At 39.4% G+C, this 25,582-nt stretch overlaps 1 protein-coding gene and 1 long non-coding RNA gene across 2 annotated transcripts; one reads left to right on the top strand and one right to left on the bottom strand.

Moving 5' to 3' along the window:
• The first annotated feature begins 9 nt into the window (after positions 1-9).
• AMD1 (adenosylmethionine decarboxylase 1) lies at positions 10-25,582 on the top strand. Its single transcript, XM_068551272.1, has 9 exons — positions 10-435; positions 16,724-16,810; positions 17,813-17,939; positions 19,462-19,564; positions 20,577-20,619; positions 20,718-20,862; positions 20,975-21,067; positions 21,148-21,303; positions 21,717-25,582. The coding sequence occupies exons 1-9, from the start codon at positions 326-328 to the stop codon at positions 21,855-21,857; spliced, it is 1,005 nt and encodes a 334-aa protein (XP_068407373.1). The 5' UTR covers positions 10-325; the 3' UTR covers positions 21,858-25,582.
• On the bottom strand, positions 1,671-2,434 carry LOC137769418 (uncharacterized). The gene is made up of 3 exons (XR_011074970.1): positions 2,331-2,434; positions 1,896-1,992; positions 1,671-1,767 (listed from the first exon to the last, which is right to left on the bottom strand). It is a non-coding gene; the product is annotated as an uncharacterized lncRNA (long non-coding RNA).

Raw genomic sequence — 25,582 nt, 5'->3', positions numbered from 1 at the left:
CACAGTATGGCCGGCGACATTAGCTAGCGCTCGCTCTACTCTCTCTAACGGGGAAACAGCGGACTACAAGAGACTGAGCTGTATCTGCCTCTATTTCCAACAGACTCACGTTCAACTTTCGCTCACAAAAAAAAAAAAAAAAAAAAGCCGGGAAAATTTTATTAACCCTTTTTTAAAAAAAGTTAATATAAAATTATAGCAAAAAAGGAACCTGAACTTTAGTAACACAGCTGGAACAATCCGCAGCGGCGGCGGCAGCGGCGGGAGAAGAGATTTAATTTAGTTGATTTTCTGTGGTTGTTGGTTGTTCGCTAGTCTCACGGTGATGGAAGCTGCACATTTTTTCGAAGGGACCGAGAAGCTGCTGGAGGTTTGGTTCTCCAGGCAGCAACCCGACGCAAACCAAGGATCTGGGGATCTTCGCACCATCCCAAGGTGGGTGCTCGGGCCTCTCGCCCACAGTCGGGTCTGGGGGCTGTCGCCGCCTGGGAGGGACCAGCCCCAGGCTGGGGGGCGGGGGCTGGGTTCCCGCAGCCTTCAGGTGAGGGCAGGTTCGCGGGCGGGGGTCGTTTGGGCGGCCGTGGAGGGCGGCACCGCGCTGGCGGGAGCGGCCAGGTCCACGCGCGGCCCGAGCCGGCTTCTCCCGCCACCGTTGCAGGGCCGGGCGCTGCCCGGGGGGAGGGGAGAAGGCCGGCGCCGCCGCGTGCTCAGGTAACGTCCCCCGCGCGGCGTGCGGGGCAGCGGGCGGCGCCGCTCGGGGTGGTTTGGCGGCCCTCGCCTCCCAACTTACCTCCCCCTCCGCGGGAGTTGGCGGTTCGGGGCCCCGGGTGAGGTGCCCGGGGGTGGGGGCCGCGCGGGCTCCCTCCCAGCAGGTGTGGCTCGGCGGGCTTAGTCAGGCGCTAATTCGGGCGTGTCTGCCTCGGGAATGGAGGAGGGAGGGAGAGGGACAGGAGTCCGACTCGTTCTCTCCGCGTGCGGCGGGAGGAGGGGGCCCACCCGGGGCCGGGCCGAGGGGCTGACGAGCAGGCCTCCCGCCCGCGGTCGGCGCTGGCAGCATGTGGCGCCCGGGCGGCGGGGATTGGGCGGGAGCAGCTGTGTCGCAGTGGCTGGGCCCCACCGCCGCCCTAACGTGCTCTGCACCAAAGCCTTTTCGGGGCGGCCCGGGGAGCCCACCGAGGTTTGCTCCCGACTCTCTTGACCTTGGGTTGTGTAACCTGTTACCGAGTCGGCGGGGTCCGGGCGAGGTGCGGGGTAGAGTGAGGCTTGCCTATATTCACGGGCTAGAGGCCCGTCCGAGCTTGGACATAATACCTTTAATGCCTAATCCAGCAAAGGAATCTGGGGCCCCAGCCTCCCACCCCGGGCAGTCACGCGAGAGAGCTGGGCGATCGCGCAGAAAAGGAGAGCTCTTGTAGTGGCCTTGATCCAATCGCAGACTAGGGCGCAGGCGACCCCGCAGGTGGGTGGGCCGGCTCCCCCCGGCTGGGCTCGCTAAGCACCCCTCGGCTTTCTAGGCTCCTCCGCGCACAAGTGCAGCTAGAGTGGCGGTGCGGCGGCGGCGGAGCCGGCGCGGCCGCTTCATTGAGAGGCGACGACCAATGAGCTCGTTGGCCCGACCGGGAGCCTGGCCCCGGGGTGTGGGCCAATGGGCGTTTCAGGAATGTTGGCTGCGCTCGCTGCCTTCTCTGACAAAAAGCAACTGGAGAAGGGAATCCAGGCGGACACGTGCTGCCGGGACTTTAAGGCGGTCTATGTTGAAGGAATCTCCTGTAGAAGAGCATCGCATTAGCTAAAGTGTGACCGGTTTCATTTTTCAAGCTTTGTGCGACACTCAAAATGTCTTAATATAGCCCTTTACTCTAAGCACTTTATGTTTATAGGAAGCAGTTACTTACAAATATGGGGAAGCTTAGTATTTCCTCCATTTCACAGATGGGAAAGCTCCGTGGTGTTGGTAATACGCCTTTGGTAGAACGATTGTGATGGGATTATCTAGAAAATGTTGTCAGGAAGAACTAATGAGTAAGAACAGTCTTATAAATGAATAACAAATTTTTCTGCTCTGGCTCTTTAAATGGGTTGAAGCTTTATTTGTAAGCACACGTTCTTAATAAAGGGAAGGGAGTGTTTCCTCCCCGAGTTCTTGGGCAAAAATGCCAGAATTTAAGCTTGGGCTTTTTTGGTTAAGAGTTCCTGAATCAAGGAGGAGAAAGGCTTATAAATGGGCAACTTGCTTTCTTTAAATGTTTGAGAACCGATTTTGTACTTTAATCAGCTGAAATTGTTTTACTGCTTCAGTGTGGATCTTAAAATGATGGCAAAATTTATACCTTCAGGGACAGGATGTTCAGTTTTGTTGAATTCGTGATTTAGTGCCATACGTTTTGTAGACACTTAAAATTTGTTAGATCACTGTTGTGAGAGCTTAGCACATTTCAGCTGTTGAAACATCTATTGGATTTAACAGAGATGTCCGTTGGTAACCTTCGAGGAACATTTTTCAGTGACCTGTCAGGCAGAGATCAACTGGTTAGGTTATTTATTAGGAGGTTTAAAAAAAAGTACCTGAAAAACAATACATGCTTGATACATCACCTAAAATCAATGGCCTGGACAGAGAAAATCACTGGCTTCTGGTCTCTGAGGAGGTGGGGTGCAGGCCCCGGAGACCACAGAAGACTTATCAGTCATCCAGAAGAGTAATGCATAATGAGATGGTTCATGCATGACCTATGGCATGTCTAGATTTGAATTCAGATATCATCTAATAGCTAGCTGTTTGATATTTCCATGTCTCTAAAATGTAGAAAATAATGGTACCTACCTCATAGGGTAATTGTGAGGATTAAGTGGGTTAATACATATATAGTACATAAAAACTGACTGATAAATAGTAGCCATAAGTGTTAACATCTTTATATTTGATTCTTTGCCCTTAAGGACAGAATCTTTTTTTCTTTTCCTTTCTTTAAGCAAACCAGGCAGGAGGAGAAAGTATATCAGATACTTAACATTAAAGGGTGCTCTACCAAGTTGATGTATTTTTATTCAAGTAGAGGAGACGGTGAGTTTTGGATTGCTTAATGAAGTTAAACCTTAATTCTTCCACGGAATAATCAGTCTTTAGTAGCTTTGTTCTTTTTTCAATGATATAAAAGTTTGGAAGCCAGAAAATCCTTCCTTGTCCTTACCTCACATCTCCAATCTCAGTAATACTGCCAAAATGCACATAGACAAAAGTCATAGTCAAAAGACATTAACTAACAGACTGGAATAAAGTTAACAACTACACTGTTTATAAAACATAAAACTTAAGGTTATGGAAAGGGTTAAGATGTCCTAAGAGGGCATCACTATCGATTAAAAGATAACAAGGATATTATGGGAAAATTCCTAGAAAAATACTTTTCCACACTGATGCAAGAAGAAACAGAAAATCTTAATAGTCCTATAACCATTGCATGAATTGAATTAATCATTAATCATCCCATGAAGATAAATCTAGGCCCAGATGGTTATACTGGAGTGTTCTAACATTCAAGGGAGAAATAATTCCAACCTTCTTCATACATTCTAATAGTTAACAGAAAGGGAATACACATCACAGTTCCTTTTGGGGTTTGTATAATTTTGATATCAGACCCCTGACAAGCTGTGAAGGAATCAGAATTTTCATGCACTGCAGATGGGAATGGAAAACAGTATATATACTTTGGAAAATGGTTTGGCAGTTTCTTATTAAGTTAATACATCTGTCATATGATCCAACCAGTCTAGTCCACTCATGTATCTGCCCAAGTGAACAGGAAATGTGTCCATACAAAGACTTTTACATGAATGTATTCATAACAGCTTTATTTTTCAATAGTCCCCAAACTGGAAACAGGTCTCTATTAACAAGCAAATAGATAAACAAATTATGATTATTCATACGATAGAATACTACTCAGTAATAAAAAAAAGAGATGAACTGTTATTGATACATGCAACAAATAATTGTGCTGGAGAAAAAATAATAAGCCTCACAAGAAGTACTATACTGTAAGATTTCATGTCTATAAAACCAGAAAATTCATAAGAATCTGACAGGCAGATCAGTGGTTGCCTGAGGATGGAGTTAAGGGGGAAGGGTGGATTACGGAGAGGCATGAGGGACCTTTTAGGGGTGATGCATCTGGTCATTGTTTTGTGATAGTTTCACAGGTATACGTGTATGTCAAGAATCTTGTAGATCTAATGTAAATGAAAAGATTCAAATGAATTTGAAGTTTAGAGTACTATATGTCCCCAAATTCTTTGTACAGTAACAACGATGAATATGAATTTGGAGAATTTGAAAAGCTGCTGAAATAGTTTTATAGAAAAGATTCTGCTATCATCAGGTATAAGGATCCAAAAAAATATTTAATTGGAAGCAGTATGGGGTTTTAAGAATTTGTGACATGAAAATTATTCCACAGACATGAACCAAGAGAGAAAAAAACCATAGGGCCATTTTGAAGGAAATATTCCAGCAGAGCTGGAGAAAGTGGTAATCTGCCAAAATTAAACAATATGATACGAAAAATCTGACTAATAGTAAAACAGCATATCTTCTGAATACAGATATTTTGGGTTTTTTGAGCTTTTTATTGAAGCATAACACAAAAGTTAAGAGAATCATGGGCTTCTCTGGTGGTCCAGTGGGTAAGAGTCTATGCTCCCAATGCAGAGGGCCTAAGTTCAGTCCCTGGTTGGGGAACTAGGTCCCGCATGCATGCCGCAACTAAGAGTTCATGCTGCAGCGAAAAGATCCCGCACGCCGAAACGAAGATGCCAAGTGCCACAACTGAGACCCGGCACAGCCTAAATAAATAAATACTCATAAGTACATGTCTGATTTTCACAAATTGATCACATTCATGTAACCAGCGCTCAAATCTAAGGACTGTAACTAGCCAGAAATCCCCCTGTACCTCCTTCTAATTATAACCTATTTCCCTCTCTACCTAAGGGAACCACTATCCTGATTTCTAACACACCGTAGATTAGTTTTCCCCATTTTATATATAACATGGAGTCATTTAGTATGCATTATGCCTCCTTTGGTCAGCATTATGTTTGAGGTTTTTTAGTTCATTCTCAATGTTGTATTTTGTGTCCATGTGCCACAGTTTATCAAATCTATTGTTAATACGGGTATTTGAGTGATTTCCAGTTTGCTAATACAAATATATTGCTATGAACACTAGTGTAAGTGTCTTTTAGTGAGCAATATGTATGCCTTCCTGTTAAACATACACATACCTAGGAATGGAATTGCTAAGTCATAGGGTGTGCATATAGTCAGCATAAGGGTGCTGGTTGCTCCATATCTTCATCCAACACTTGTATTGTCTTTTTAATTTTAGTTATTATTGTGGGTATATGGTGGTCTATGTATTTCCCTTCAGACTAATGGAGTTGAGCATCCTTTCATATCTTTATTCACCATTTGGCTATCTTTTGTGAAATGCTTGTTCAAGTCAGCCTGTTTTTCTTTTGGGATGATTTTTCAGTTTGCAGGAGTTCTTTATATATTATGGATGAATTATCTGTCCAGTATGTGTATTACAAATATTTTATACCCTCTGGTTTCCTTTTTCATTTTATTAATGATAGCTTTAGAAACAAAAGTTCATAATTTTAATGTAGTCCCATTTATCAGTGTTTTCACCTTTAATGGTTAGTGGTTTTGTATCCTAGTTAAGATATCTTTGCTCATCCTGAGGTAACGAAGATGTTATTTTTTCCCTCTAAACTTTGTTTTACTTTTCATATTTAGATCTGCAATCCATCTGGAATTGATTTTTTAATATGGTATGAGGGAATAGAAAGCACATGAAGCAAAGTTGGCCCCTCTTTCCAAGCTTTAACTCCCAGTCAAGCTGGAACCCACTCTCTTTCTTTTTTTGTGTGTGGGGGGGTGGCAGCACTGCTCGTCTTGTGGGATCTTAGTTCCCCAACCAGGGATGGAACCCGTGCCCTTGGCAGTGAGAGCGCGCAGTCCTAACCACTGGACCGCCAGAGAGTTAATTCCCTGGAACCCACTTTCTGTTAAACATTTCCCACTCTCCTGTAGGCCATTTAGTAGAATTGTAGCATTTACCTTCAGTGTAATCTGAGCAAATGACATAATACTGAGAATCTTTTTTTTTACTAATTTCTCAAGGGAGACAAAAGGGGCACATTATATAGATTTTGTTTTATTTTTTTAAGAAAGAAAATCTTTTCTGGTGTGGCTTGGGTTAAATAATACTGGTTCACAAAATATTGGAGAAAAGCAGTAGTCCAGACATCCAAATAAGGAACAGATGATATGTTCTAAAACTGACTTATTTCACACAGTAATTAAAGTTGAAATATAAAAAGAGGGAGTAGTATATTAGGTTTAACCTGCAGTTTTCTCTACTAAATTTTTCAGATTTCAAATGATGTTGAATAGAAATAGACCATTTATGCCTATTTCCATAATGTCTTAGAGTTGCCGGACTAAAATCCTGGACCAAACAAAAGCCTTTTTATAAGAAATGGCAGCTATGGGGAGGAAGTATGTTAGAAAATAAGAAATTTTGGTGAGGAAGGATAGTTTAATCTGATCTTTCAGGACTCTAAAATTGGCTTTCCTTTTTGCTTTAGAATTCATCTCAGACCTGAGCTATATATTCTTAGTAATGAGGTAGGTTCACATGGGAAATTGTAGTGGATGAAGGTGAAGAGAATAAATATTTTACTAATTGTGGGAAGGTTAGAGGTGTTTTAGTTATGTAAAAATATGAAAACTACAATCTATAATGTTAATATTGGAAAAGACATTTAGGACTAGTGGCATGTTCTGCTATTCTTTCTTTCCTTCACTCAAATTTGTAAGCTAAAATAAAATCTTCAGTAAAGGACTGGGGGCAGTTGCAAAAATAGTAAATTACACCTCAGCATTAACTTTCCCAGAACTCATGCCTTACTTGTCTAAATGACTGCACCATATTGCAATATCAATAATTTACATTTAAGGAATTTACAACCCATTGCCAAAAAACCTTTTAGCGTAAATGTTTCGGAGTGAAAAGCTTCTTATTGAATTAAGCTTCTTATTACACTCCTCACAGCAGTTTCAGAAAAGTTTGAACTGCTATCTTTAAACCACCTTTCTTTGAGAGGTACACATTGAAAGTAATAATCAAATGAATGTAGCAGTAATTATACTCATTTAATTTTTAGGTAAAGTTTGAGATGGAGAACTTAGTACTCTGATTATAATTAACAGTGCATTCTGGGTTGATTTCTTTGAACAAAAGATAAAAGCTTATTTCTCTGGATAATCTGAATTAAATTCTGGTCAGCCTAGACGTTGCTAAAGAATAATCTCATGTTCTAGGATGGGTTTGACTCAGACTACTATTATTACTAGTACTACTACCTTGGGTATGGTGTTGAGGCCTGAATGTAATGTGATAAGGAGAGTCTCTGAAACAGGTAAGTCAAGCTATTAGCTAAGGTCGCAGTAGGGAAGCTTCAAATAGTTCAGTTGGGTGGCTTTTTGGGTAAATTACTTGATAGTCCTGAAACCAGTGATTTTTGCTTAAAGGAAGAAATCCATTAGAGGAATCTAATCACCTGGAGGCCTTTTAAGTAAATGCAGGTTTCCAGGCACCATCTGCAGAGTATCTGACCTACAGTATCTGAGGGTAGAATCTTAAGTGATAAGAGCGAAACTCTGCTCTAAAGGGTTTCTTCCACCTGCTTGTAGCATGCTGTTCCCTCCATCATTTACTTCTTTTAATTGGTTTTTTAAAAAGTCTAACAGTGTTTAAGTGTACAATTCAGCAGTATTCAGTATGTTTACATTGTTGTGCAACAGATCTGTAGAACTTTTTTTTTTTTTAATAGCATTTTCTTTTCTTTTTTTTTAATTTTATTTATTTATTTTATTTATGGCTGTGTTGGGTCTTCGTTTCTGTGCAAGGGCTTTCTCTAGTTGTGGCAAGCGGGGGCCACTCTTCATCGCGGTGCGCGGGCCTCTCACTATCGCGGCCTCTCTTGTTGTGGAGCACAGGCTCCAGACGCGCAGGCTCAGTAGTTGTGGCTCACGGGCCTAGTTGCTCCGCGGCATGTGGGATCTTCCCAGACCAGGGCTCGAACCTGTGTCCCCTGCATTGACAGGCAGAGTCTCAACCACTGCACCACCAGGGAAGCCCTGTAGAACTTTTCATTTTGCAAAACAAACTACCCATTAAACACTAATTTCCCCTCCCCTCTTCCCCCAGCCCTTAGCAATCACCTTTCTTTATGATTTTGACTACTTTAGATACTTCATATAAATGTATTGAGTACCTCATTTAAGTGGAAACCTACAGTATTCATCCTTTTGTGACTGGTGTATTTCACTTAGCGTAAAATTCTTAGATTCATCCATGTTGAAGCATGTGATAGGATTTCCTTTAAGGCCACATAATCCATTTTATGTATTACACCACATTGTCTTTATCCATTAATCCCTTGATGGACATTTGGGTTGCCTCCTTCTCTTGACAATTGTGAGTAACAGTGAACATGGATGTGCAAGTATCTCTTCCAGATCCTGTTTTGTATTATTTGTATATATACCCAAAAATAGAATTGCTGGATCGTGTGGTAAATTCTATTTTTAAATTTTTGAGGAATGTCCATACTGTTTTCCATAATGGCTGCACCATTTTACATTTTCACCAATAGTGCATAAGTGTTAAAATTTCTCCACATTCTTGCCAACACTTGTTCTTTCCTTTTTCCTTTTAAATAGCAGACATCCTAATGGGTGTGAGGTGGTTATCAAGAATGTGATGGCGTTTCTCTTATAATAGTGGTGTTGAGCATCTTTTTACATGCTTGTGGGCCATTTGTATATCTTTGTTTTTGGGGAATTGTCTATTTAAGTCTTTGCCTACTTTTAAATTGGGTTATTTGTTTTTGTTGTTGGAGTTCTTTATTTATACTGGATATTAACCTCTTACAAGATGTATGATTTGCAAATATTTTTCCAATTCTGCCTTTTCACTCTATTGAGTGTTTTCCTATGATACATAAAAGTTAAGTTTTATGTAGTTCCATATGCCTATTTTTGCTTTTGTTGCCTGTGCTTTTTGTGTAACATCCAAGAAAGCTTTGCCAAATCCAATGTCCTAAAGTTTTTCCCTATGTTTTCTTATAGGTGTTTTGTGTCTTAATTTAGGTGTTTAACATTTTAAATATTTATTTATTTGGCTGCGCTGTGTCTTAGTTGCGGCACGGGGGATCTTCGTTGCGGTATGTGGGATCTTTAGTTGCAGCAGCATGCGAACTCTTAGTTGTGGCATGTGGGATCTAGTTCCCTGACCTGGGATCGAACCCCGGGGGCCCCCTGCATTGGGAGTGAGGAGTCTTAGCCACTGGACCACCAGGGAAGTCTGTTAATTTAGGTGTTTAAATCCATTTTGAGTTATATGGTGTAAGGTAAGTATCTAATTTCATTCTTTTGTGTGCAGATCCAGTTTTCTCAACACCATTTACTCAAGAGACTGTTTTCCCAATTAGTCTTGAACTTTTGTTAAAGGTCATTTGACCTGAGGTGTTTACTTCTTAAATTTTTACATTAAAGAGTGTAGCCAGGGGAATTCCCTAGCGGTCCAGTGGTTGGGACTAGGCGCTTTCACTGCGGTTGCCCAGTTCAATCCCTGGTCGGGGAACTAAGATCCCACAAGCTGTGTGGTGTGGCCAAAAAAAAAAAAAAAGTACTCAGTTAGCCATTACAAGTGTTATTGAATCAGATGACATAGAAGTCTCTTGTCATTTTAATTGCTCTTTTCCCGTGTTAACACCCCAGTTTGTTCTATTTTTATTAGACCACAGACTCTTTAAGAAAACTTATAAAATACGGCATGCCATTAATGTTTTACTTTTCTGGCATAGTGACTAAGATCATTCAATCCATGTACTGTCATTTGTAAAGAGCATACTATTTGGGATATTTATCATGATCTAGGTGTGGCTAGGATCCAAAAAAAGCTTTATTTACAAAAGGAGGCTTATTTTCCCCTCAGAAATGTGATATTAATAATTTGCTGAAATTCTCAGCTGTTTGGTTTTCTCCTTCCTCTTTGTGTTCATGTATGGCATCGTATTAACTTCTTCAATTCTGTATCACTGTTGCATCTTTCCTGCCCTTTGATTTATTATTTTTTTGAGCCAACAGTTTTCCTAAGATTGGGTTTTTATAATCACTTGGTTGGTAGACTGTTCAACTGTGTTTGGCTTAGGGTATTTTAAAGCAATTCCTTTCATCCTGTGACTTTGAAAAATCCTACTTGAAGGTTTCTGTTAGGTGAGGAAGAGTTTGGTTGCAGAATTTATTAACAGTGATGAATGAGTGCAAGAGCATTCTTGTTCCATCAAGATGGAATAAGCACACGCTATTCTCACTAAATGCAACTAAAAAACCTGGACAGAATGCATGGAGCAGCTATCTGAGAACTCTGAAAAGTAAATGTTAGGTGAATTGGAGAAGGAAGCCAAAACTCAGAGTATCACTGAAATAGCCGTGAGTTTGTTTCTTTTTTTCACTGGTATCTCCTGGGGTGGTCTCAAAAGCTGCCAGAAACCTGGAACTGCACACAGACTGAGCTCTAAGAGAGGTCTTTTTCTGGAATGCAAAGAAGGAAGGGAAGGGGGGCCCCTTTGGGTTAGAGAGAGTGGGGAAAACCCCTTTTTTATTTTCGTATTGCTTTGCTTTTTTTCTGTTCTTTCCTGCCACAGCTCAGGCAGTCCTGTAGCAGACTGCTGCAGAGTGGGGAAACTAAAGCCTTGACTTCCTAGCCAGAGGACCAAGAAGCAGGCCATCTTCACTACCACCCCAACCCCCCCCCCACCTTGAGCCAGAAGTTGTGGAGATTATGGAGAGAAAGAGGTGAAGAAGGTGATCCCTTAATGATTTATATGAACACTCCTTAGCTGCTCATGTGTGGATCTGACCCTAAACAGTGTATCAAAGGCTTTGAAAACTGACAGATTGGCCACTGGGTGGCACATATGCAGGACAGCTCAGAATTCCATAGCAATGGCTTTCATAACTCTGAAATAGTAACATAACCCATAGAAGTTGGATAAGAACAAGACTGAACTTAACCATTTCAACTGTCTGCTAGCACAATTTTTTTTTTTTTTTTGGGCTGCGTTGGGTCCTCATTGTGGTGCATGGGCTTCTCATTGGTGGCTTCTCTTGTTGCAGAGCACGGACTCTAGGCACACGGGCTTCAGTGGTTGTGGCTCGCGGGCTCTAGAGCGCAGGCTCAGTAGTTGTGGTTCACGGGCTCCATGGCATGGGGGATCTTCCCGGACCAGGGATCAAACCCATGTCCCCTGCATTGGCAGGTGGATTCTTAACCACTGCGCCACCAGGGAAGTCCCCTAACACAGTTCTTTAAAATCAGCATGCTCCATAGGATTTAAAGGAGATGTAAAATCATATAATGTGATGTCCAGGATGCGATCATAAATTACTCGACATACAAATAAATGACCAGGAAATTCTTTCAAAGGAAGACAGTCAATAGACTCCAGCCTCTAGGTGATGCAGATCAAAATTTAAAAGCATCTATCGTAACCATTCTATAAGAAGTAAGGAGAACACTTAGAAGTCTTAGCAGAGAAATACAAGATGGAACTAAAAAATAGCTACTGGAATAAAAAGTTTACTGAATGGGCTTTATTTAGTAGAATAGAGATGACAGAAGAGTGAGTGAACTTGAAAACAGATCAGTAGGAATTGCCCAGTGTGAACAACAGAGAAAAGATAGAGACTGAAAATGAACAGATCCTGGTGGGACAAACCAAAAGTTTTAACATTTTGTGTCAGATTCACAGAAAGAGGAGTGTGATGCAGAAAAAATAATTGAGAAAATAGTCCATGTCTAGGTTCATTATAATGAATGGGTTCTATAACAGCTAAGATATTGGACAGTGAAATGACTAAGCTTCATTTATGCAGGTTAAGATAGCATTTCAAGTGGAATATATATCTGTAGCTCATTAACAGAATAATTCTGCTAAATGAATCTTTTATTTTTTCTTTTTAAGAACTCACCATCTAAATACCTGAATTATTATGGTGACAAATTTAAAAAACTGAATAGGATCATGTAGCAGTTTAGATTTTTTTAAATTTAAGGCTTTTTGATTTTTTAGCAAGTTTATAAGATCTAATCAAAATTATTGCCAGATGCAACAAATATTTTAGGGCCTGCTGTGAACTGGGCTAGGCACTGAGGATGGAAACAGTAAAACATTCAATCCCTAACTACATGGAATGATTCTGGTGGGATTAACATGAATACCAAAATAGCCACACAACTAAAGCACTTAGGTAAGCCTTCTGAGTTTTAAAACATTTTAATGGCAGATTTGATCTGGTGGGGGTAGTGGGGTGACTTGAGCTGGAAGAAGGGAGGTGGGGACAGAGGTTCTAGGTAGAGTGAAATCCATTCAGCAGTATCCAGAACAGTCAAAGTTTGCAACTGTTGTCTCAGCATAATTATAAGGTTCTTGTTCACTCTCAAGTGGCTTGATTTGGGTGAATTAGTTATCTATATATCTGTCAATGTACACTTTATTTGCTTTAATTATTCTTATTGTGTCGTGTGTGTGTGTGTGTGTGTGTGTGTGTGTGTGTGTGTGTCTGCGTTGGGTCTTTGTTGCTGCCCGCAGGCTTTCTCTAATTGCAACGAGCCGCGGGGCTACTCTTCATTGCAGTGCGCGGGCTTCTCATTGCAGTGGCTTCTCTTGTTGCAGAGCACAGGATCTAGGCACGAGGGCTTCAGTAGTTGTAGCGCACAGGCTTAGTTGCTCTGCACCATGTGGGATCTTCCCGGACCAGGGCTGAAACCCGTGTCCCCTGGCGTTGGCAGGCAGATTCTTAACCACTGCGCCACCAGGGAAGTCCCTCATTGTGTCTTTATCATATAATGTGTCAGATGAGAAGGGGGGATCCCAGGAGATCTGAAGATTAGATAATAGTTCACTCTTTGGAGAGAGTAAAACAGGATCTTTCTGAAGTAAGGGAAGCAGGTACAGTTGAGGGGTAGAGTCACTACACTGAAAACAGAATAAAAAGTTTATACTGAGTGTGAGATCCCTAGCCCTTTATCAGCTCTTTTACCTACCAGAAATCTTAATATGCTCCAGGCAAGAGAAACGAATATTTGGGTAATCTGACCTACCCAGGAAAGAACAACAACAAAAAAACAATGGAGTTCCCCAGTGAAACAGCCTAGATAGAGAGAGGTCCACTAAACAAGCATAGAACTTCTGACTAGCTAAGTCTTAGCACCCTATTCTTGGCCAAGAACCACTTAAACATTGAAAGAGGAGACATTTGGGGGAACATCTGAGGATAAATTTGGATAAGTGTGTAGAAAACAGAAGCAAATGAAAAAGCAAGACAGCTTCTAAGTCCAGGAAAAAAAGCTACACAAGAGAGGAAAAGTTCTTGTTATACTATATCTAGCTCAGCCACAGAACACATTTAAAAGTCTTAACATCCTGCAGTTAACACTGCTGTATGATATGTGAAGAAAATGTTAAGAGAATAAACCCTGAGTTCTCATCACACCGAAAAAAATTTTTTTCTTTTAATGCTTTTTTTTTTTTAAATTGTATTTATGTGAGGTGATGAAAGCTAACTAAACTTATCGCAGTAGTCATTTTGCAGTATACATAGGTGAAATCACTATGATGATGGGCACCTGAAACGTACACAGTGCTGTATGTCAACTATATCTGAATAAAACTGGGGGAGGGTAGTTAACTTTAATCATCCCTTCTCAGTTCTATTCACTATTTATGTTATGTCCCGTGGATAGAAGAGAATATTTGCAGGAGTGCTTAATTCTAGTGGGAAGTCAGTAGGTAATGACATTAGCCAGTAGCATTATTGGAAGATCTGAATTAGATCTCTTAAAGAGATCCCTGTGCTCCAGAATTTTACTTAATGCTTCTAATGTTTATAGTGGGTATTTTTATTATTTACCTTCATATTCAGTATTTGAATTCTTACTATCTAGTAGGTAAATTTTGTATGCATTATGTAATTTATTCTTATCAGTCATGTGAGGTAGGTTTTATTAAACCAAGCCCAGGGGTAATTGTAAGAAATGTCACAAAGCAGAAAAGCAATAGCTTCAATAAGAGCCTCATGTTTTCCTTTAGTTCTGGTTATTCCTTTTTGCATGAAGGCATATTCTTTGTGGAATTGAAATACTGTGGGTTCTGGAATGTTGTTTGCACATTAGTGACCTTTGAATCTTAGAAATATGAAACTGATAGCTACTACTTCAGTACCTAAGACAATCTATAAATTTGTGTTAACTCAGAACTGGGTCTTAATTGCAACTGTTTTTCCTTCCCTAAACAACAAATTGAACCATTTTTAAAATTTGAAACAAACTGCAAAAACATGGCCAAGTCTAATATGTATTTTCTTCTTTATATAAACAATCATTAGCACCTTTTAAAAAGAGTAATTGTTAGCTCTTTTTAAAAGTTGCTTTGTAAAAAAAAAAAGTTGCTTGATAAAGTTATGGGCAAATAGGCTTTATAATTAATCATTAGCAAGGCTAAATCATTTAAGTTTTCAGATGGGTCTGAGTAATGTTCAATTTAATCTACCAGTGGGAGGAATTACTACTGCCTTGTGACTGGTCGTCCAATAGCCCATTGGGCCAATAATATTTTCTTTTAGAAAAATGATGAAACAGGCACAAAATTCTAGCAGGATTGATTGGTATTATGTTTGCCTTTAATACAAAAGAATAAGCATACCTATTTCTGTGCTGGCTGTGCTGTTCAGGATTTCTCTCACAAGGTCTTAACTGGAAAAGAAAACTTTAATATGCCATTTTCTTGGGTATACAAGAATGAGTTGCCAAATATTAAGAGGCTTAAAACATATTGCTAGCCTTTAATCTGGTCATTTTAAACTGTCCTGTGGGAATATTTTATGTTAACTTTCTGTTTATAGTGGGCACACTGAAGAGGAAGCACTACCTTAGGTCTCAATCGGGTAGATTAAGACTAGCCCATGACTTCCTTTTTTGCTGTCTACTGCCTTACTGCATTTCAACTTTGTTGAAATGGGCACTTTGTCATCCCATTAGATAGAGTGTAACAGTATTCCCAAGATCTTATGGGTATGCTTGTACTATTGAATTGTCAGCCAAAGGCATTTTTTGGTTTTTTTGACAATGCTTCTAGACCTTTAAACAGCACTGGGCATTGTGATTAGCTGCCAATTTGATAGCAGAAAATAGTATCAAAACTGTGTGAGAGTACCAGCTTACTTCTGCTGTCAAACTTTTTTTTTTTTTTTTTTTTTTTTTATGGCTGTGTTGGGTCTTCGTTTCTGTGCGAGGGCTTTCTCCAGTTCCGGTGAGCGGGGGCCACTCTTCATCGCGGTGCACGGACCTCTCACTGTCGCGGCCTCTCCCATTGCGGACCACAGGCTCCAGGCGCGCAGGCTCAGTAATTGTGGCTCACGGGTCTAGTTGCTCCGCGGCATGTGGGATCTTCCCAGACCAGGGCTCGAACCCGTGTCCCCTGCATTGGCAGGCAGATTCTTAACCACTGCGCCAGCAGGGAAGCCCCTGCTGTCAAACTTTTAAATCTCTTTGCCAATCTAATTGGTGAAGGAAATGATGCTTTTTAAATTGTAATTCATATAGTAAGGTTAAAAATCAGAATTTGAGGGACTTCCCTGGCAGTCCAGTGGTTAAGAATCTGCACTTCCAATGCAGGGGGCGCAGGTTTGATCCCTGGTTGGAGAACTAAGATCCCACATGCTGTGCGGTGCACCCCCCCCCCCCAAAAAAATCAGAATTTGATAGGGGAAAAAAGTATCTCATTTTAACTTGTATTTCTTTAATCACTTAGTGAAAGGTAATGTTTTCCCTTGGTTTATTGGCCTTTGGTATTTTCTCTGTACATGGCCTATTTACATTATTTTGTCTATTTGTCTCCCCCCCCCATTTGTCTTTTTCTTTTTTTAAAAAAATTAATTTATTTATTAATTTATTAATTTTTTGGCTGCGCTGGGTCTTCGTTGCTGTGTGCGGGCTTTCTCTAGTTGCGGCAAGTGGGCGCTACTCTTCATTGCGGTGTGTGGGCTTCTCATTGTGGTGGCTTCTCTTGTTGCGGAGCATGGGCTCTAGGTGCGCGGGCTTCAGTAGTTGCAGCACGCGGGCTCAGTAGTTGTGGCTCACGGGCTCTAGAGCACAGGCTCAGTAGTTGTGGCACACGGGCTTAGTTGCTCCGCGGCATATGGGATCTTCCCGGACCAGGGCTTGAACCCGTGTGCCCTGCATTGGCAGGTGGATTCTTAACCACTGCACCACCAGGGAAGTCCCTTGTCTTTTTCTTAATAAATTGCAAATACGTAGTATAATTTCCTGGGTTTTGGTTTGCTTTTTTTTTTTTTTTTTTTTTTTAACATACTATAGCAAAATGTATCCATCTTATTTGGTGAATATGTCAATATAGATTATTTTGAAACAAAACTAAATGTTGGTATTCATAAGAGAAGCTGGAACAAGAATGTGACAACAAATATAAAATGTGATCTTATCATCGGAAACCTTTGAGACCTTTGTAATTTTTATGAGAGTACTGTTATGAATTAATCATCCTCTTTTTGGTTAAATAATAGATCCGAGTGGGACATACTTTTGAAGGATGTGCAATGTTCAATCATAAGTGTGACAAAAACTGACAAGCAGGAAGCTTATGTACTCAGGTAAGTCCTGTAAAACAAGTGTTGGCTAACCAATTTCAGTCTGAATCACACTTTATATGGAATAGCAAATCATTTTTCTGGATCTTAGTTCTATAATTATTTTCCTCTTATTTTTTCAAATATGGTGTAAAATAAAATGTTTACTTCTGATGCCCCTAGGCAGTAGGTTTTTGAAGTCTTACCTAATAGCTCTTCAAGATGGTTGCCATCTTTACTACCTCCTTGAGGTTAGCAGGAAATGAAGGAGGGGAGGGTAGAATGGCAGTGTTCCTTTGCCCACAGTCCCTGATACAGGTCTTCCTTTTTAGTATATGCCTCTCTCTCAGAACTTCAGGCAAAGTGAAAATTAGCTTCATCATACAAATAGGATTGCTGTATGTAAGAGAAGAAAGCCATGCAACCTTTTTATAGGTACAAAGATACTATATTGAATTCTTATAATAATATTATAATGGGCCTTGGGGCTATTGTATTGAACATGGTGCCTGCTTTTTACGAAGCTTGTGCTTGGCATATACAGATGTTTATCAAATGATTATTATGTGCCAGGCCCTAGGGATATAATGGTGAGTAAAAACAAACATTCGTTTCCTCATAGAGCTTATTATCTAATGAAAAGTAATGAGATGGTTACAGAAATACATGAGAGTGGGCAGTTCAAGATGAGGTGAAGTATGAATTTAGTGTCCTAGGTTAGGTTAGGTTAGGTTAGGTTAGGTTAGGTGAGGAGGAAAGTTGACTACTAAAAGAGAGTTTGTGTGATGAGCTAATATGCTTTATACCTAATTTAAGTTCTGTTTCTGTGGGGTCCTAGAACCTTACACTGATTTTTATATAATAGAAGAGGAAGAATACTACAGTACATTATTTGCCTCCTTGAGATCTTAACATTTAAAATTATTAGCCAAAAATTTACATTGTAAATGACAGTGCAATAATAGATTAAGCATCTCAGTAGTACATAAACATTGTTATAATATTGTGACTTTTTTTAAACTGCAGTGAGAGTAGCATGTTTGTCTCCAAGAGACGTTTCATTTTGAAGACATGTGGTACCACCCTCTTGCTGAAAGCACTGGTTCCCCTGTTGAAACTTGCTAGGGATTACAGTGGGTTTGACTCAATTCAAGTAAGTAATCAAAAAACATTTATCCTTTTGAGGGGTGGGGCATAAACGTTAGGGTTCGGTGATGTGCCTGGTAAATAAATTTGTATACTTGTTCAGTTTTAATGGGTAAGGACGTTCACAACATGGGGAGAAAGAGTGCCTGTTGCTCATTAATAGCAAAAAATATGGAGGAACCAGAGAATGAGTTGGGATAAAACTCAAATGGGAGAAAAGAAAACCAGACACTTTCAGTAGTTAATTCCTTAATATTATTACTATGAATGGTAGAGAAACTAAGAAAAAGAAAAGAAAAATCATCCAGTCTTCATAATAAAGAATTGATTATGTAAAAGAGCAATAGTCAGTTAATTCTTGAATGCTATCAGAATTTATACTTAGGGTATAATTGTTCTGATAAGCAAATGTTGAATTTTAATAATTTACTTAACTGGCAAAGAATAGCTGTCATTAGGACCTAAAACAGTTTTTGTTAATTATTGACCCTTTTAAGAAGATCTAAATTTAGCAAATATGTTCTTAATTTTTGGATCACTGACTCTTTTGAAACTAAACATACACATGTTCTGCCACAAAATTTTTGCTTACATGCCTGTTATAAAGCTCAGATTAGGGACTCCCTGGTGGCACAGTGGTTAAGAATCCGCCTGCCAATGCAGGGGACACAGGTTCGAGCCCTGGTCCAGGAGGATCCCACATGCCATGGAGCAACTAAGCCCGTGTGCCACAACTACTGGGCCTGCACTCTAGAGCCCATGAGCCACAACTAGTGAGCCCACGTGCTGCAACTACTGAAGCCCGAGTGCCTAGAGCCTGTGCTCCGCAATAAGAAAAGCCACCGCAATGAGAAGCCTACGCACCGCAATGAAGAGTAGCCCACGCACAGCAACGAAGACCCAACACAGCCAAAAAACTAAATAAAACAAAATAAATTAATTTAAAAAAGAAAGAAAGAAAGAAAGAAAACTCCTGCTCTAGGGAATTCCCTGGCCGGCAAGTGGTTAGGACTCCGTGCTCACACTGCCAAGGTTCCAGGTTCAATTCCCTGGTCGGGGAACTAAGATCCCACATGCCACGTGATATGGCGCAGCCAAAAACAAAGAAAGAAAAAGAAACTTCTGAGCTAGAAATAAATATTGTACCTTGTCTCTACAGTTGTTATGACCCATCATTAGTAGTTGGGCATTTTTTAGTTTCTAGAAATTCAGTGACACAATCTACATGGTTAATGTTGTGTTAAGACTATTCACAGTTGAAAAACAAAGTTGCTCTGTATAACACTAACCCATGAGTATTGGGCTGAAGCCTTGCTGTTTGACACAGTGGCCTTTGCTTTTGTTTGTCGGCCAGCAAAGTACTACACATCTATTAAGCATATTAAAGGAAAAACACTATGTTAGGTGTCATTGGGGAAAATATTTGTGGAGATAGTTTTGATTTTGATATGTACATGTAGAAAATACTTGATTGGTTTAGGAAAGGTGATAGAATTCAGTGTATGAAATTATCTGTCTGTCTTTTATAGAGCTTCTTTTATTCTCGTAAGAATTTCATGAAGCCTTCTCACCAAGGGTACCCACACCGGAATTTCCAGGAAGAAATAGAGTTTCTTAATGCAATTTTCCCAAGTAAGTTTAAATAGAATTGAATCCTGCTTTCTTAAAGTTAGAAGATATATTCTTTCAAATGTGTGTGTGTGTGTGTGTGTGTACGCCTGTGTATCAAATGCAGCACATTATATAGTTAAGATAAATGTATCAATGTAGCTGATTACAATTTTTGGAGTATGTTGTGTAAGTGTTGTTGAAATGATGGGGGAAAAATCAAGGAATTGATCACCTGCCAGAGGGAGAGCTCATCTTCATCTAGCCAGTTGCTCTCATTTATATCTAACTTAGTGGTTATGAAGGCTGTAATCCCTTCAGAAAAATGCCCAGTCACCTCATAAACCCATGCTAAGGCACTGGTCCATGTTAAGAAACTCTGTCGAGCATTCTATATAGGAATTGAGCTAGCTTAAAAATGGTCAACTTAGTGAGAGCATAGTGTCACTTCAACTAAATTGGCAAGATTTTTTCCATCCATTTGCTAAGCTTTTATTTATAGACCTTCCTTTTTGAGCTTCAAGGACAGGGAAGTAAAGTTTATCTAATCTAACACATCCTAAAGGAGGCTGAAAACCTGGATGATTTTAGTAACATGGCACAAAGTTGTTCACAGGGATGATTTAAAAAGAAAATCAGATTTCTATCCTACTGTTCTTATCTCATCTACTAATATGAAATTGTAGTAGGTTATATAAATAAGAGTGCTGAGTATAATTTAGTTTAAATATCTACCAACTATTAATTTACTGTGTTTAATGAGGCTTTGAAACACTATGGACAGGAGGACGTATTACATAAAATAACTTGTTTTTACTTGAGAGAGTAGATAAATGGATGATCAAATTCCATTTCCTAATGGAGTTTTAGGGGAGAGTAAACCATAGTTTTCTCAGCACCATTTAGACTGACTCATAACTGAAGTGCATCTCTAAATGACAGCCAGTAAAGTTTTTTCTTAAAAGGTGAGGGGGATCCTTCCTACTTGCTTCGAATGGATCTGTTAAATTTATTTTACGTTCTCCTCCCTCAACAGATGGAGCAGCATATTGTATGGGACGCATGAATTCTGATTGTTGGTATGTTGGACCCAATTTGATGGAAGTTTTGTTCTACATAAGATTTACTTTAAACTTCCAGTTGTCATTTTTAGAAACTATTTTGTACTTTTATATAGGTACTTGTATACTTTGGATTTCCCAGAGAGTCGGGTAATCAATCAGCCAGATCAAACCCTGGAAATTCTGATGAGTGAGCTTGACCCAGCAGTTATGGACCAGTTCTACATGAAAGATGGTGTTACTGCAAAGGATGTCACTCGTGTAAGCATTTTCAATAATAATTCTGTATTCTGCTTGGTGACTAAATATTTTAACTCATTCTCCATTTATTTTTCAGATTTGTTTTTAATTCAGTCTTTGGGCTTTTTTCCAGGAGAGTGGAATTCGTGACCTGATACCAGGTTCTGTCATTGATGCCACACTGTTCAATCCTTGTGGGTATTCAATGAATGGAATGAAATCGGATGTAAGTAAGAATATCTTGCTTAATAATTGAAATATTTAAGTGTGCCCTTTCCATTATTAACACAAAACTGTTTCTCGAAGGGAACTTATTGGACTATTCACATCACTCCAGAACCAGAATTTTCTTATGTTAGCTTTGAAACAAACTTAAGTCAGACCTCCTATGATGACCTGATCAGGAAAGTTGTGGAAGTCTTCAAGCCAGGAAAATTTGTGACCACCCTGTTTGTAAATCAGGTAATGTATTTTATTATCAACAGTAAAATCTTACAGAAAATATAGTGAGGCGTGTCATAAAATGTATTCTGAGATGGCACATAATCAGTCAGATATTCAGAGGTGGTACTAATTGAGGTGTTTGGTAGATGAGAAGCTTTATGTGTTTCATTAGACTTCTGTTGGTCCTTGTTTTTATATCTAACCCAGTTCATGGGCTCCTCTTGTCCTATTTTCCCTGTTGATAGACCTTGGCGGGGTGCCGGGGGACATAAGGTGTCCCACTTCATCCTGCACCTAAGAAGTCAGCTAAAATATTCAGTGCCACAGTTTGACTAAAATAGTAGTCTTAAATATTTATTGCATGACTGCTTTGTTTGAAAATACTTCTGCAGATTGGAAGCACTCATGGTTAATTTAATTTTTTTCCCCAGAGTTCTAAATGTCGCACAGTGCTTTCTTCGCCCCAGAAGATTGAAGGTTTTAAACGTCTTGATTGCCAGAGCGCTATGTTCAATGATTACAATTTTGTTTTTACCAGTTTTGCTAAGAAGCAGCAACAACAGCAGAGTTGATTAAGAAAAATGAAGAAAAAACGCAAAAAGAGAACACACATAGAAGAAGGTGGTGGCTGCTTTTTAGATATTGATACCAAGGGCCATGCTTTCCATAACCACCACCTTGTAGTTACAGAAAGCCCTAGATGTAATGATAGTGTAATCATTTTGAATTGTATGCATTATTATATCAAGGAGTTAGATATCTTGCATGAATGCTCTCTTCTGTGTTTAGGTATCCTATGCCACTCTTGCTGTGAAATTGAAGTGCATGTAGAAAAAACCTTTTACTATATGAAACTTTACAACACTTGTGAAAACAACTCAATTTGGTTTATGCACAGTGTAATATTTCTCCAGGTATCATCCAAAATTCCCCACAGACAAGGCTTTCGTCCTCATTAGGTGTTGGCCTCAGCCTAGCCATCTGGGACTGTTCTATTAAATTGCTACCAGGATTTTGCATCCAGTTACCTCCACTTTCTAGAACATATTCTCTACTGTTATTGAAACCAATTTCTACTTCATACAGATGTTTTTGCAGCACCAATCAAAGTTCTTCTTCCACGAGTCGAGTCCTCTACGAAAATGACTGCAGTTATCCATTTTGTGTATTACTATCTCACTGCTTCCTATACTTGTGTGACTTTAATTGATTCATTCCTCACCATGGTGTCTCCCTCCCAACCACACCCCCTCCATAAAGCAATACACTGTTACACTGTGGGTTTACACTAACCTTATACCCCAGAGGGGGAACGGGGGGGTGGACCCTGGGCTTAATTTTCTTTTAAGGTCAAGGGAGTTTGGCATTTTTCGTTACCATGAGCTCTTTTGAAATAAGCTGGTGTTGATTAGCAAAGAAGGTGTAGATTGATACTAGGGAATACTGGCAGAACTGTATGGAACCTGTATGCCATTCTGTGCCCCCCATTAAATGAGATTAGCTTCTCATGGGTACCATGCCTTTATTAACTTGCTAAGTAGTAGTATAAAAGAATTAATCACTAAATTTGTTAGCAAGGAGCTTTAAGATAAAGGTTGTGTTGGATTCAACAAGTCAAGTCAGCTCAGATGATTCACCTCAACTTTTACTTTCATAGCCATTTCCACTAATTTCTATTAATGATATGCCATAACCTTTCATTCAAAGCAGAATCGATGTCTTTGCCATCTTTGTGACTTAAAAAGTTCTGTGACTTTGTGATGCATGTGATAGTGTTCTGACGGTTCCTCTTACTGGTATTTCTTTCACCATGGAGTATCATCAAGTGATGAACGAGAACTGTTCAGGTTATTCAGACATAGTACACAGTGAAGCAGAGTGCTATCCATAAAATATAACATACAAAATTCCAAAATGGTCAATGGGAAATGACTAGAAATACAGGCTTAAAAGAGTGTGGATCTTTTAGCTGTATTTGCTAATACGGACATTTATTTAAGCAGCTGAGAAAAGAGCAAAGTTGACTCAATTTTGTATTTCTTCTTGTCCTCAAACAATTTTTGATTCTTTCTGGATTGATGCAGTGATGTTTTTGTTCCTTCCGTATTTATAAATGAAACACTTTTTTTTAGTGTTTCTAAACATAAATTCTACTTGGTTTGAAATCAAGTTGTTGGAACACTTTTGACTTTTAAACATGTTGTTGATTCAGAGCTTCATTGAAGAAGCTTTCAATCAATGGATCAGTCCGATTCTGTAATTAGCGCCCAGTACCTAATGTTTTGGTGCTATTATGAGGACCAATGCTCAAAGTGGATTTTGTTCTTGAACAGTGTCCCAGTAGATTTGATGAACATTTATTGGCTTGAGGTCTGATCCCCCCCCCCAACACCCCCCCCCCAGTAGATTTAAGATTTCTATTTAATGTTGAGAAACTGCACAAATTTGTATGGAACAAAGCCTAGAAAAATGAAGACTATAGATTGAATAGTAATCTAAGTTAATCCTAGTGTGTGTGATAGAGGAGGGAGAATCTTGGTGCCATAATTTCTCTCTTCATGGTGTTGGACTTAAATCAGTTGAAATGTATTTCTGTACCACAATTTAAGCTTCAATAAAGGTTTGCTTAATTCATTGTCTAGTGACATTCAGAAAGTTTTCTGTTGATGTATTTTTTTAAATAGTATACATGACCAAATACTAGACATCTAAAGTTTTTATAATTAATTGAGTAAATCAATATTTAATGATCATTTTTTATGATTTATGGGAGTTGTCATAAAGATAAGATCTCTTAGCTCCTGGGAGAACAGATTTAAACATTTTTTTGTTAGTGGCTTCATACCTGAAGCTCAAAGGAAATCATCCAGGCTATATAGCAGGATATCAAAGAGTAGAAAGGGTGTAAGTAGTAAGAATAAGAATGCTAGAGTTTGGAGCTAGAAAAGTGAAAAGTTTGAAGGTGGAATAGTCTAACATTTATTATGAAATAGGCTCTTGATGGTGGGGTGGGGGCAGAGTTTAACTCATGGTTATTTCTATTAACTAGAACAGAGTTATAAGCTTTTGATCATTGTGCCATGCAGGTACATATCTCATCATCCGAGTTAAAAAGGGTTGATCGTAGAAAAGCAGGTTGTTACACATGTGTGCAATACCTACAGCACCAGATTCTTTTACATGAACAGGTAACTGAGTTTGGCAGACACTTGGTGTTAATCAGATTCAGGGATATAATCTGAAAAATATGGTAAATGTGATATCACACTATGAAAGATAAAAGGCTTTTATTGTCCTAGCCAGATAACTCACCATTTCCTGGCTACCCACCTTCAAACTTGACATTCTCATCTACCCTTTTTGTCATAATGGAAGAAGTATTGGTCCTTTGGATTCTATCCACCCATTCCTACCTTCAGAGACTTTCTGAGTTCACTGCAAGCATGTCCACTGTTAACCACCATCAGTTTGTTTTACTTTTCTAGTTTCTTCCCACTTATGTTTGCTCCTTAGGGTCTACTTTATTAGTCCTTTACAAGATGACAAGTGTCAATTCTTACCCCAAACTGAACCCTCTTCAGACTACTACTTGCAATCTAGCATTTTCCTGAGTTGTTCAAACCAGAAACCTAGGATGAAATTGAGGCAGGGTCATAGAGATCTGTTATGTGACTAAGATTGGAAGAAAACCATTGGCAGTGTCAAGAGATGTCCAATATGCTGTTGGATATGTGAGCTAGGAGCCCATAAAAATAGGTCGAGATTTGTAATTAAACATCTTAATTGGATGTATATTAAAAAAAATTGTACCTTGAACCTTCACACCCTAGCTTCGATAGTCCTCAGTTCTGCTTTGGTGCATTCATCTGTCCACTATACATACCTCTTATTAGGTAAGATTTATAAAAAATTGAAATATACAAACCTTAACTACAATTTTGAAAATGGATACTTTTAGCCCACAGCCATATCAGGACAAAGGAAGGTTCCCTTATACCCCTACCTAAGCAACAAAGCACTACCCCTACTTTAGTTGGTAGTTTAACTACTATCCATATTTTTTCACCGTAGACTAGGGTTTCCCTCCCCCCACCAGCTCTGAAACTAAATTGAATCACTTAATGCTTTCATTAGTATAAAGATTTGAGAGGTTGAACCATGTATTTCTTTTTATTGCTGAGTAGTATTCCATTGTATGAATGTACCACAATTTGTTTAGCTATTCTCCTGTTAATGAACATTTTGTTTCCAATTTTGGGAAAATATGAATAAAGCTGCTATGAACATTTGCATATAA

The sequence above is a fragment of the Eschrichtius robustus genome, chromosome 9, assembly GCF_028021215.1.
Source record: "Eschrichtius robustus isolate mEscRob2 chromosome 9, mEscRob2.pri, whole genome shotgun sequence".
Classification (NCBI taxonomy): Eukaryota; Metazoa; Chordata; class Mammalia; order Artiodactyla; family Eschrichtiidae; genus Eschrichtius; species Eschrichtius robustus.
The sequence above is the reverse complement of the archived record's forward strand: the minus strand, read 5'-3'. Positions and strand labels throughout refer to the sequence as shown.